Source organism: Anabrus simplex, chromosome 1 (genome assembly GCF_040414725.1).
Source record: "Anabrus simplex isolate iqAnaSimp1 chromosome 1, ASM4041472v1, whole genome shotgun sequence".
Lineage (NCBI taxonomy): Eukaryota > Metazoa > Arthropoda > Insecta > Orthoptera > Tettigoniidae > Anabrus > Anabrus simplex.
In genome coordinates, this window is record NC_090265.1 from 372,687,516 (window position 1) to 372,701,480 (window position 13,965).

Here is a 13,965-nt window from a genome sequence, read left to right on the forward strand (position 1 = left end):
ATCTGACAGGGCAGCATTCGTGTTGGAGTCAAGACTCAAAATAGGCTGCATGACGCAGGGGTTTCGTTTTAATGATGTGCAGACAAAGTAAACATATTCTAGGGATCATGCTAAGTTATTTCGTAATACAGCGTTATGAATGAAGTCTGAAGATGTAAGTAATGGAATTTAATAATTTATTGGTACTATTCATCGAAGGTTTGGGTACTATCGGCAGGGTTTTATTCCAAAACGATACTGAACAGCTATTTAAGGTATTTTAAATAGTCTTATGTTAAAACTGTCAAATGTATGTCACTACATCTCTGAAAATAATATCCCAAGCTATAACTTTAAATATATAGATTTTGGCAGCTACTGTATGTTCACTAAGCATTAATGGAGTTAGCTTTCTTATTTGAATATGATAAATGATTTCATTTTGGTTCAGATCCCACCGTCGGAAGCCCTAAGGATGATTTCTCGTGGTTTCACATTTTCACCCGAGAGATAAAATTGTCACATAAGATTGTTATGTAATTCAGGCAGTGAGAAAATCGTGGACCCAATTTTAGTTGAATGGTCTCTTTTAGTGTTTTAAAATGATAAAAATATTTATATTTTCGTTCTGTAGGTAGGCAGCCAATGCCAAAACTTGCCATCAAAGTAAATGCACCGTATGTACTCATACCAAGAAGCACTGAGTTACAAACCAAGTACCTATTCCAAGGCAACCATAGTTTTATGACAATGCTATCAATAAATATAAAAAGAACAACTGAGACTAGGAAAGAGAAATGTTTTCAGAACGGAAAAATGAAAGGTATCTTATACATCGAGTAACATCACCGCATTCGGAGGAGAAAGGTAATTCACCAGAGGTGGTCAAGGAATTGGAATAGCTGATCTACAAGGGGGAGACTGGAATAGGGTATTTTTCATCCCTACTACAGCGTCTTCAGTTATTAGTAGATCATGATCTATTATAATAGATTAATAGTTATTAAACATGATAATTATGTCATTCAGTGTTAATGTCCCGTTTAATAAAACCAAGAATGTTTCATTCCAATACGATGCATTCTTTGTCTCTTATTAGTAACCCTTACGCTTCAGGGCGCATTCCTACGTCCTGTACAAGGTCATCAGCACTCAACCAAAGACCGATCCAAGGCCCTAGCACTTCCCGCCGGGAAGGGGTCGCAGACCGTTGAGGCGGCAAAGTCCCGTGGTTCCTGCACGACTCTTGGCGACAGGTATAAGTACCTGGGGAAGACGGATCCTCAGCACTACAACCTCCATCTCAACAGCACTTCACAATATGGTGAGTCGAGAACATTGCACTAACGAGTGAGCTATTTATATTCAGTTCTAAGTTAGGATCTAAACTGTAACGTTCACATCAATATGAAGTCAAAAAGAACAAGTCAGAATTTATCTTATACGTAACAATGAAAATTTCAGTGATCTTACATTTAAAACGAGATACAACAATTAATCTCCAGTTGTTGACAAATTCTGCCTTACAACCACAAATTTTGGGACTGAATTTATCTGTACAAATTTAAAAGCGTTAAGACAGAACTGCACAGCTTTTAATATCGAAGGGTAAAATGGTAACTTGATGCCAATTTATTGTAAGACCATGCTCATGCTGCCTTCACAAATTCTCGCCATGGTTTCGATGACTTATCATTTTACATTTACAAATATGTTTCTGCATCACACTACGTTATACCAAGTTAGTGATAAATAAGACAACAGCAGACTTTCAACCTTATTATTCAGAATTTGATCTTCAACTAAATTTTATAAACGCATTCGCTTTAATAATGTTCATATACAGTATATTTAAAAAGAAGAAGAATATTTTGCAGCTTTACTAAATTGAACGATCAGAGTAGATAAAATAAAAATCTCAAAATTATATTTGAATCAATCACATTTGACATTAATGCGTATAGAAATTACGATTATAATTCTCGTCCTAGATTTCGTATTATTTTAAAGAAGATTGGAGTCGTAGTTGTATTAATCGGCTTTGTGTGTAATGTACTGAATGTGTTGAGGACTTTCTTGGTCTTCGTCGGTTTAAATTCATGTTAATTCCCGAACTTTCGTAATCGACTGATTAACGTATAGCTTATGAATTTGTTGATATATTTAATGAATGAATGAATGAATGAATGAATGAATAAATCAGTCAATCAATCAATGAATCAATGAATCAATCTAATTATTTGTTGATTGAATTTATTTATTTATTTATTTATTTATTTATTTATTTATTTATTTATTTATTTATTTATTTATTTATTTATTTATTTATTTATTAGTCGGCCATATAGAATAGGTGAACTACTGCAAACATTCACACTTAAAAGAAAATTCATTTAGGCCTAGGAGTGGGAGGGAAGCGGCCGTGGACTTAATTAAGGTACAGCCCCAGCATTTGCCTGGTGTGAAAATGGGAAACCACGGAAAACCATTCTCAGGGCTGCCGACAGTGGGGTTCGAACCTACTATCTCCCGAATACTCTTAATTTCTTAATTTCATGAAACATTACATAGTCATCGACTGGAGAGAAATCCTTATACATCTGGATAATATCTCAGTAATATACACAAGTATCAAAATACAAATATTAAGGTTAAATTGGAAGTATATATAAGGAGGCCTTATGCTTGCTTTACGTCACACCGACACAGATAGGTCTTATGGCGGAGGCCTTATCTGGAGAGACCCAGTGTGTACAGTGCGCTATGTCTTCTGGTATGGACTAATTTATTACTTTCATGTCCTGTCCTCAGTCTCATCGTTATTTCGGAGGGTCAGACTGATATGGGATGTCGACTGCTGGCTCAATGAGGAAAGCAGCTGGAAACAATATCACTCCTCATTTCCCCAGTACGTCTCTCTAATGATGCCTAGGCCATCTATGACAGCTGATAGTGGAGCTTTTGAGGATGAAACAAGCCTTCAGTCTGAATACCCAACATACGACAACATACAACGAGGAACACAATTTTAAAAATCTCTTTATTCTTTACATTTAATTATAGGAGTGTTCTTTGTTGACTTGTGTGAGGGTCGTGTGTGATTTTGTCTTTAAAATAATTACTTACCGATAAAATGGTAAATACACCTGAAGACAATAAGTTGCTATCTCAGAATTTTCTAGGACTAACATTCTAGAGTATGAAGAAATATAAATTAAACATGGTTGCCAACAGTAATGGGATCCGATTACGGATATTCTGTCTGAAACTCATTCACCTGAAGTGCAATAGTGGGGAGAAATAGATATTTATCAGTATAGGTCCTTCATTTGGTATTCTATAATGTACCAAGTTAATTATAGGTTTTGGGACACTCTGAGGTGCAGAAAGTTTTGTCCGTCAGTTCTTTTACGTGCCAGTAAAATCTACTGACAAAAGGCTGAGGTATTTAGCAACTCCATATACCACCAGACTGAGCGGGGCTGAACCCGCCTACTTCAGCTCAGAAGGCCAGTGCTCTACTGTCTGAGATACTCAGCTCGGCACCAAGTGTATCATTAGACTATAAAGTATATGAAGTCTTCAGCGTAACTAATACAATTTAAGAACTTAATCGTACTATAAGAAATAAATAATCGAGAATTCAAAACATTGTTATAGATCTTGCATTTTATGTCGGAATTGTATGTGCTTTTTTTTTTTACAATTTGTTTTACATCGCACCCTCACAGATGGATCTTGTTACGATGATAGGACAGGACATGGTTAAGATTGGGAAGAAGCGACCGTGGCCTTAATTAAGGTACAGCCTCAGCATTTGCCTACTGTGAATATGGGAAACCAAGTAAAACCATTTTCAGCGCTACCGACATTGGGGTGGTTCGAACCCACTGACTCCCGAAAGCAATCCGACAGCTAGGTGACCCAAACTGTGTAACCACTCGCTAGGCTTATGTACCTTTAATTACAATGACATTGTAACAAATTTAACTATAGAATACGCACAAACGTTACGGTTGGGGACACGTGAGGGACCACCCCGGTGGCGTTAGAGATTACGGAAGTCGCGCAGCATACAAGTCAATTAAAAAATTAAATACTTTTCTTGCTGTTCATATGGTACAAAACGAATATGGAAGGTTTGTCTTTTCAACATTGCCTATGTATATATTATTATTATTATTATTATTATTATTATTATTATTATTATTATTATTATTATTATTACTTCCTCCTTTCTCGATCCGGTTACTGTCCAGGGTTGGCCTTTTGCTCGTACTCAGCGAGGGATCCCATCTCTATCGCTCAATGGCGGTGTCTTGGAGCGTGAGACTTTGGGTCGGGTATACAACTGGGGAGCAGGACCAGTACCTCTCCCAGGTGGCATGATCTGCTATGAACATAAACCTTGTGTGGGAGGGTGGATGATCGGAAAGGACAGGCAGGGAAGAGGGAAGGAAGTGGCCGTGGCCTTAAGTTAGGTACCATTCCAGCTTTTACCTGGAGGAGAAGCTGGAAATCACGGAGGACCATTTCGAGGATGGCTGAGGTGGGAATCGAAACCCCATCTATTCAGTTGACCTACCGAGGCTGAGTAGACCCCGTTCCAGCTCTCGTTCCAATTTTCAATTTTTCGTGATAGAGCCGGTAATCGAACACGGGCCCCCGGGGATGGTAGCTAATCTCACTAACCACTACAAAATAGAGCAGGACAGCCATATTATTTAATTTATATTTCTAAATGCAACAATTGTTTATAACAATTACATGTAAGACTAAAAATTAATAATTTTGGTAGTTCTTAATTCCAACGATTATCTTGCCTTACAGAATGTTGAAGCCGACATTGATGAATACGCCCCTTAAGAAGAACATTCTGATGACTGATATATCGGTTCACCAATACAGGTTTCCTTTATAAATATGCTAAGAAAACTGAAACTTGGTAGAAATTATTCCTGAAAGTTTCTGATTAGATAGTGTTGACCACGTATAGGTAATATATATTAAGGAGAAATGTTCACACTTTACTAAGTTGCAGCCACTGATAATTGCATAGAAGATAATAACTTGTTATACGGCATTGTTCCTTTACCTTTGTACCCCTAATTTATTAGAATACAACTTTGCTAGTTGCTTTACGTCGCACCGACACAGATAGGTCTTATGGCGACGATGGGAGAGGAAAGGGCTAGGAGTGGGAAGGAAGCGGCCGTGGCCTTAATTAAGGTACAGCCCCAGCATTCGCCTGGTGTAAAATGGGAAACCACGGAAAACCATCTTCAGGGCTGCCGATAGTGGGGTTCGAACCAACTATCTCCCGAATGCTGTCCGGCTCCATGGCTGAATGGTTAGCGTGCTGGCCTTTGGTACAAGGAGCGCCGGGTTCGGTTCCCGGCCAGGTCGGGGATTTTAACCTTAATTGGTTATTTCCGCTGGCTCAGGGACTGGAAAATGAAACGAAAACAAGGAAAGAATGAGAAAAAAGAATATATCGGTAAAATAAAAAAATACTGGATACTCGCCGCACTTAAGCGGCTGCAGCTATCGAGCTCGGTAGAATACAACTGACTGGTCGAGTGGCTAAATAGGTGGATCGCAGGATTTCTGTGTCCAAGATACTGGGTCATTTCCTGGCTCATTTCAGTAGTGTCTGAAGGTGCTGAAATTCATTAGCATCGTCTAGGTGTCGGGTGGAGAAATAAGTTCATCTCACGCAACCATAAATAATCACCTGATGAATCTGCACGTCCGCAATACTACACCAAGGCCTCTTGCCAAGATCACCACAACCAAGGGTACAGCAATATAGTGATCTGTTCATTCGGTTTATGAACTGTGGTGTCACAGACATCATTTTTACTCTGACTAGTTTAGTCTTTGTCAACATGGAAAGTTTGATGGAGCATTTTATCCACCCGAGAACGCAAGGAATAATTGTACAAACACAGAGGAACAATTTTCTGCTAACGGCGAATATGCTGTAAATTATATGATGTGCAGCTTCAGCAGAAAAATATGCTGGGTTGTGTGGAATGAAATTATTTCGCCACCCATCAGCTTTCCCAGTACGTTAAATAACTCCTGCGGGACAAAAGTTCTGTAATCTCAGAGTCTTCAAAAAGCCATAAAAGTACTTAGTAAGACGTAAAATAAATAACATTGTTATTAAGAGACCAAGTTACCAACTCAACCATAACACATTGTCCACACAGAGATTTTCTCAGTGAAGGGATACTTCATGGTTTATTGAAACACTTCCATAATCGTCTGACTTCACTAGACACATCTGTAGTGAATAGATGCAATGAAAAGTCAAGTAAGTACTACCATTTTTGTATTTCAGTGAATCTGTATATTACAGATAATACAACAACGTATCCAAATAACAGCCCCAGACGTTCAGAGAGAATGCACAAGTCACAGTCAGAAGGAATGCACAGAAGATCAGTTTCAAACTCCCAGATCCTCCTCACCCTGGTCTACCTCCTGTGGGATGACCATCTGCACTGGACGTGTGATCTGATGTCCGTTAGTCGTGCGGAGTGTCAACGTCCTGATGTGGTCGTCTCGTCCTTGTCGTAACTCTTGGATGAGTGCCTTCTCCCACATATGACGGCAGTGTGAGTTGTTTTGTACGAGAACTACATCTCCCACTCACAAGGGAACTGCTCCTCCATGTGTCTGTCGGACATGATGGTAGTTTCTTGGTTCCAAGAGATATTCTCTGGTCCATCTTTTCATAAGATCGTCTGTTGCCTATTGCTGAAGGCTGAATTGTCGTTTCAAGTGTTTGTGCAGAAGTGGTTCAAGACCAGTAGGGATATAAATCAATCATTTTCCGAGGTCTGGGAAGTGAGCAGGTAGGGCTTTCATCCTGGAGTAATGGACATGAATTTATTGTGACCTCCACACTGGCCAAAAGTGTTTCATGGCCCACTTGTCTGCGTCCTAAGACCTTTCTAATACACCGCTTAACCGTGCCAATCATACGCTCCCACCATTCCAAAATATGTAATGAATAGATGCAATGAAAATGGAATCAATTTGAAGTCAACTACGTACTGCAATTTTTGTATTTCAATGAATCTATACATTACAGATAATACAACAACTTATCAAAATAATAGTCCCAGACGTTCAGAGTGAATCCCCCAGTCACAGTCACATAGAATTCTCAAATGATAAATTTCAAGCTCCCACAATATCATTCTTCCCTCAGATTTATGTCGATATTAATTCAGATAATTTTTCTTCTTTCAGGCCTGCTACTCTCCCCTGTTTCTTCTGGTTAGCGTAGTCTGCATGACTGCAGCTAGAGCATCTATCATTGGGCTGGGGATTGGAGGAGGTGAGTTACTGATTATTATTAACATTAATTATATTTTTATCACTGTTAATTTTGACTTCAGAGGAAATTTCTCAAAGTTATTGACATTGGCAGCAATTATAGCATCTTGAACTTACGAGTTCAGAACTTGGAACATGAACTATTGAAGAACAAGCCTTTTTAGTTTATTTGAAGCTTTCTGACAATATTTTCGACACAACCTTCAAGCTCGCATTAGGCCTATCCCTTGAAGATACAATAAGTCCACAGTCCATGATTTTGGCATTATAATCCTGCATGGCAGAGTATGAGAGCCATGGATTAAATGAAGCAGTATTGTGAAGCAGCGTTGTATGCTGCAACCTAGTATGAAATGTCCGTTCGAGTCTGTTAGTCTGTACATAATAATTATAAAACTAACCCTAAACCCATGGCACTACAGCCCTTGAAGGGCCTTAGCCTACCAAGCGGCCACTGCTCAGACCGAAGGACTGCAGATTATGAGGTGTCGTGTGGTCAGCACGACGAATCTTCTCGGCCGTTATTCTTGGCTTTCTAGACCGGGGCCACTATCTCACCGTCAGATAGCTCCTCAATTCTAATCACGTAGGCTGAGTGGACCTCGAACGAGCCCTCAGATCCAGGGAAAAATCTCTGACCTGGCCGGGAATCAAACCCGAGGCCTCCGGGTAAGAGGCAGGCACGCTACCTCTACACCACGGGGCCGGCAATAATTATAAAAGCGTGGCTACAAATGAGGAATACAAGGTGTATTAATTAAATCATACAGGAGTTTTTTAAATTGGCTTTACGTCGCACTGACACAGATAGTTCTTATGGTGACGATGGGATAAGAAAGTCGTATGAGTTTGAAGGAAGCGGTCGTGGCGTTTATTAAGGTATAGCTCCAGCATTTTCCTGGTGTGAAAATGGGAAACTTCGGAAAACCATCTTCAGGGTTGCCGACAGTGAGGTTCGAGCCCACTATCTTCCGAATGTAAGCTCACAGCTGCACGCCCCTAAACACACGGAGAGTTACGAATTGCAAAATCCTGTGGAGAGACTCTTAGGCCTATACGGTGGTATAAAAACCAGTACTGTGTGTGGTGAACCTGCAAATTTTACATCAGAAAGATATCAAGTTTTAAAAATGGCCCAAACACAGCAGAAACTGATCTCTTATAATGAAATAGTTCAACTAACGTGTAAGTAAGAGAAAAACGTAATTTCTCTACCTTTCTTGCAATGTTACGCTATATTGAACCACTTTATAGGGCTGGTTTTTGTTAGCTACGCGGTGTTGATTCTTAAGCGCCCGTAATCGTATGGGAGAAGACCGTTCCGCTATGAAATATTTTCGCCGAGTTGCATTATATTCGCTGGTCTTTAGAAGTATAACCTGGTCCAAGGTAGATTATACAGGTCCCTAGTAGCGACCTATTTTTATAATGAGTATATAGGAATACGGACGGCGAACATGTATTGAAAACTGCAGTAGATGGCTCTAGGATAAAGTGTTTTCCATTGGGGGATGCAATAACAACACGATTTGCTGATGGCACTACTTTGATAGCATCATCTGAATAGAAGTTGACAGAGCTGATGAAGAGAGTTTAGGAAACAAGTCTAGAAGCAGGACAGAAAAACGAGGTCATAATTGTTGATTGTAGAAAAGCGACAGTCCACATATTGAGCAGATTGGAGGATGTGAAACTGTAATCCAGTACGCATACCTAGGGTCTTTATTGCCCAATTCTTGTGGTTCCAAAGTTAATATTGGCGTGTGGCCTCCGGAGAGGCCTGGTGCAGATCTTTTGATTTGACTCCTGCGCGTCGTGGTGGGGATGAAATGATGACGAAGACGACACATACCCCCAGTCCCCGTGCCTGGGGAATTAAACATTGATGGTTAAAATTCCCTACCCTGCCGGGAATCGGACCCGGGACGCCTGTGACTAAATGCCAGCACGGTAACCAGTTATCCATGGAGCCGGACGATTCCAAAGTTGAAATATCAATGGTAACAATGATCTATCCGGAGAAGATTTGCAAAGTTGATAACATCACCATAAATACAGAAAAGAAGCTCGTTGAATCTTCAGCCTTCCCAATCTCTTTTGCATGGCCGAGAGACGTGCACCGTCATACAACTCACGTATAAAAAGAAAGTTTCATGGTGGAGGAAAATATTGAGTATTCGTTGGACAGCTCATCACACAAGTTATATCGATTCTGAACCAAGTTAAGATAAAAGTTCGTATGTCGTGCAGGGTCTCACAGCGCATCATACACTAAATTTGATGTTAAGTAAGCTGAGAAAGCAGTCTTCAAAAGTTTGATTGTCTAGGGAAAAGTACACGGAAGTCCCTTCGACGAGTGCCTACACGATCGATCGACATGATGAATGGTTCCTTACAGAGTTTTCTCAGAGTAACCACACTAAAGGCTTTGCATAGAGAATGGCGGAGTATGATTCATCAACTAGCTGACTGAATTACCTTTATGACTCATGACGAAGTAACACGACTAGTGTTCATCAAGGGAATGTGTGATTTTGATTCATCTACATCAACCAGAAAATTCACTTTACAGTTTTCATTACCGGTACTATTGACGTAAAACATCATTCGAATTGGGATTGAGGATCTCCAGTGAAAAATCAATGTGACGCTTTTCATAAAATACACAAAGTTATTATAGTTAAAAATGATTACATATACGGGAAAGGTTTAGTGTAGAATGATGTATTCACAGTGGCTGAAGTAATGCGGTTGACGTAGTCACAAGATATTCATCCAATGAAGGCGGTCAAAAATCAGATTTTGTGCGGTGTGGCTTGAAATTTACATGTCATACAGAGATGAGTGAGCTGTAATTTGATTCTTCTTGACAAGATATACCGGAAAAAATCAGATAAATTAAATGTGACTGTAAATTTAAGAAAACATCGAAGTTTTGTTACTGAAAATTGCTAGATTTTAGCAGTCCTTACAATACATTCCAATAAATTACTAATAAGCGCCTAAACGTTCATATGAAACTTATTCAGGAGGAAATTATATTCAATGAGAGATCGAATAAAACCGAAAGTACATAATAAAAACGAATGAGACTGCTACAGAAGGGCCACAAACTTAAGGCTGCAGTGCTGGACTCTTGTAAAAAAACGAAAAGAAACAGGTAAGCGCTGGAGTTTTTGTAAGTAGTTAGTTCGTAGCCGCGGAGAATTAGATGTAGAAACTACGTTTATCGCACTGTGTAGGCGTTTTAAGTAACAAATCTAGTGGATGTACCTAGTAGAGACCACCATGCTTCTTTTAAAAATATGATTTTTGACTGCCTCAATTCTTTAAATATCTCCCTGACGAAATAAACTAATGCTCATCAAACTTCTCGCTGTGACGGTGTCATTTCATACAGATAAAACTTTACTGTGCGTGCCAGAACTACATTCCATACCTAAAATAAAAATACGGTGCACTCCGTAAATGCAGTCCATTTAGCCCCCAGCGCAACTTTAATTGCTTAGTACCTGAAGAAAATAAATTACTATTACTGTTTTCAAACTTTCTTAGTATCATTAATTTCACTTAATAACTTCAGTCCCATCACTACAGATTCAATCTTTTTAAAATATGTCAGTCTATGATTAAGTAAAGATCGTCCTTATAGTTATGCACTGTCCGACTCGTTGGCTGAACGGTCAGCGTACTGGCCTTCGGTTCAGAGGGTCCCGGGTTCGATTCCCGGCCGGGTCGGGGATTTTAACCTTCATTGTTTAATTCCAATTGCTCGGGGGCTGGGTGTTGTTGCTGTCCCCAACATTCCTCCAACTCACACACCACACATAACACTATCCTCCACCACAATAACACGCAGTTACCTACACATGGCAGATGCCGCCCACCCTCATCGGAGGGTCTGCCTTACAAGGTCTGCACCCGGCTAGAAATAGCCACATGAAATTAAAAGAACAGTTATGCACTTAAGTTCGTAGGATTTATTTCGGCTTAAATTGTACTATTTCCTAGTTGAAAAGTACATTACCCTGTAGATGGCATAACCATAAATACTCTTTTTTTCTATTTGCTTTACGCCGTACCGACACAGATAAGTCTTATGGCGACGATAGGACAGGAAAGGCCTAGGAATAGGAAGGAAGCGGTCGTGGCCTTAAGTAAGGTACAGCCCCAGCATTTGCCTGGTGTGAAAATGGGAAACAACGGAAAACCATCTTGAGGGCTGCCGACATTGGGATTCGAACCCACTATCTCCCGGATGCGAGTTCACAGCTGCGCGCCCCTAACCACACGGCTAACTAGCCCGGTCATAAATACTCTAATGGGGGTCTGATAACTGAGTAACAAAGTAGCTGCAGTTGGAATCACGGCCTATCTGCTTGGATCTATTGCAATGAAAAGTCATGTACCAGGGTAGTTCGGAATGAAAAGTCCTGTAATTATAATCAAAATGTTAAATTCGCAATCCTTCAAGCTTGCTTAGCTTTCAAAAGTGCTGTTTTCAGATAAGTCGAAATTAGTAAGGTGAAATAGTTTGCCTAGTTTAAATAAAAACTTCTGCTGAGATTTAGCCACTTACTTTGACCTAAAATCAGAGCTGAACGACAGGAATTTTACACTGTAGATGATCCATTCTCATGTAATGTATAAATATTGAATTTATGCTCATAAATAGTGATCATAAGGCATAATATTCGTATGAAATGAAATGTCGTATGGCTTTTTGTGCTGGGATATTCCAGAACGGGTTCGGCTCGCCAGGTGCAGGCCTTTCTATTTGACTCCAGTAGGCGACCTGCGCGTCATGATGAGGATGAAATGATGATGAAGACAACACATACACCCAGCCCCCGTGCCATTGGAATTAACCAATTAATTTTAAAATTCCCGACCCGGCCGGTAATCGAACCCGGGACCCTCTGAACCGAAGGCCAGTACGCTGACTGTTCATCCAACGAGTCGGATATAACATTCCTATACTTACAGCATTTGCGGGATTTATCATTTTTAATAATTGATCCTGTAGAAATACACTTTCATTTGTAAATCGACGAACTGCGGTTATTCTTTCTGATATTTTTCCAACACACCCTGTTATTTATTGCACTAGATACCGAAAATATGATTATCTAACCACAACCCCAAATCCCAGTTTAGTTCTTAAGCTTCAAACGTTGATATTTCTAAATTAGAGTTCATATTTTTTTCTTTCATCTAGGTGGCCTTGGTTTTGGAGGAGCAGGACTTGGTCTAGGGTTCCGCAAAGGACTGATTGGCCTAGGAGGTGGAGGCCTAGGCTATGGTCTAAATGGCATTGGACTCGGTGGTTACGGCGGTTTAGGAGGATACGGCGGATATGGAAGGGGAATTGGTGGATATGGAGGAGGACTTGGAGGATATGGCGGAGGAATTGGAGGATTCGGAGGAGGACTTGGAGGATATGGTGGTGGCCTGGGATTCTCCAGAGGATACCGCAAGTTTGGTGGTCTTAGTGGATCGTTCGGCCTTGGTTTAGGTGGAGCTGGTCTGTACGGTGTTGGCATTGGTAAGGGCTCCTACGGACTAGGAACGTATGGAGCAGGCTTCGGGTATGGAAAGTGATGAGTGTATGTAAATTAAAATATTATATTCTGTAAATGACTGTTCAAAACTCGAATGAAGAAATAAAGTGTCTTCAAACCAAGCCAAAGAATTGTAATTGTTAGAAATAGAAAATACCCCGATTTATATAAAATCGAGTTATTAAGTACCTTCCTCTGGTGAGTTTTGTGATTTAGTGTGTTCTACAGAGAGGCCTGATGAAGTTCGTACTAGTTGACTCCCATGGGTGACCTGGGTATCCATACTTAAATATAAAACCTTGAGGAATGAGGATATATATTTATAATGTAAAGTTCAATATAAATATTTTAATAGCTTTGCATCTCGTGATTTTAATGGCGTTAAACAATATACCACTTTCCCATCAGCTAGCTGAGAAGAAAGAAAGCATACTTTACTGTGAAGTAGGGGTAAATAATAATAAGAATAAGAATACTATGAATTTGAATATGCTGCATTCCACTTCACCTACTGTTGCATTTTGGAACACCGCTCTCTCATGGCAATTTAGTTACGTGATTTATGAATGTTGAAGACAATAGGAATAGGAATATATTAACTGTCAGTAAAAGTTGAATTCTGTTCAACAGTCGTAAATGGGAGATATTTACTACCAAATAAATGCGTTTCTTGCAGCGAATAATAATTTCTTCATGATGTTTGAAAGTGTCACGAGGAGGAAGAACGTAAAGTAATACCTTCTCAGATTATGAATAGAGAACAAGAAACTACTGGAGAAATAAATGAATATACCAACTATACGAGTCTGGAAACACTCATCATAATTTTATACTGCAGGTAGCATTTAGGCTCTGCTTATAATACGACGAATGCAAAGAGACATGTATCACTTTGCCACTTAGTAAGATTTTAAAAATACAAATACATTTCAAGAAGCTCTGTAACCAACAAACTTTCCTTATACACAAAATAAACACATGCTCGTTTAATATTTCAGAAGCTTAGTGTTTTCTCATTTAGACCATTATCAACATCAGCAAGTTTAACGTTTAGAGTCTGGATCTGGAAACTGTG

General features: G+C 39.6%; 1 protein-coding gene across 1 annotated transcript; it reads left to right on the forward strand.

Annotated features, from left to right (window-relative positions):
* Positions 1-1,287: 1,287 nt before the first annotated feature.
* On the forward strand, positions 1,288-12,996 carry LOC136866234 (acanthoscurrin-2). Its single transcript, XM_067143023.2, has 3 exons — positions 1,288-1,303; positions 7,243-7,330; positions 12,548-12,996. Exons 1-3 carry the CDS (start codon positions 1,301-1,303, stop codon positions 12,928-12,930), a joined length of 474 nt encoding a protein of 157 aa, XP_066999124.2. The 5' UTR covers positions 1,288-1,300; the 3' UTR covers positions 12,931-12,996.
* The last annotated feature ends 969 nt before the right edge of the window (positions 12,997-13,965 follow it).

Bases quoted from the DNA above. Each gene is read 5' to 3' on its own strand.
- LOC136866234 (XM_067143023.2), top strand. The intron at 7,331-12,547 runs GTGAGTTACTGA...TCTTTCATCTAG, and splicing joins TGGGCTGGGGATTGGAGGAG to GTGGCCTTGGTTTTGGAGGA.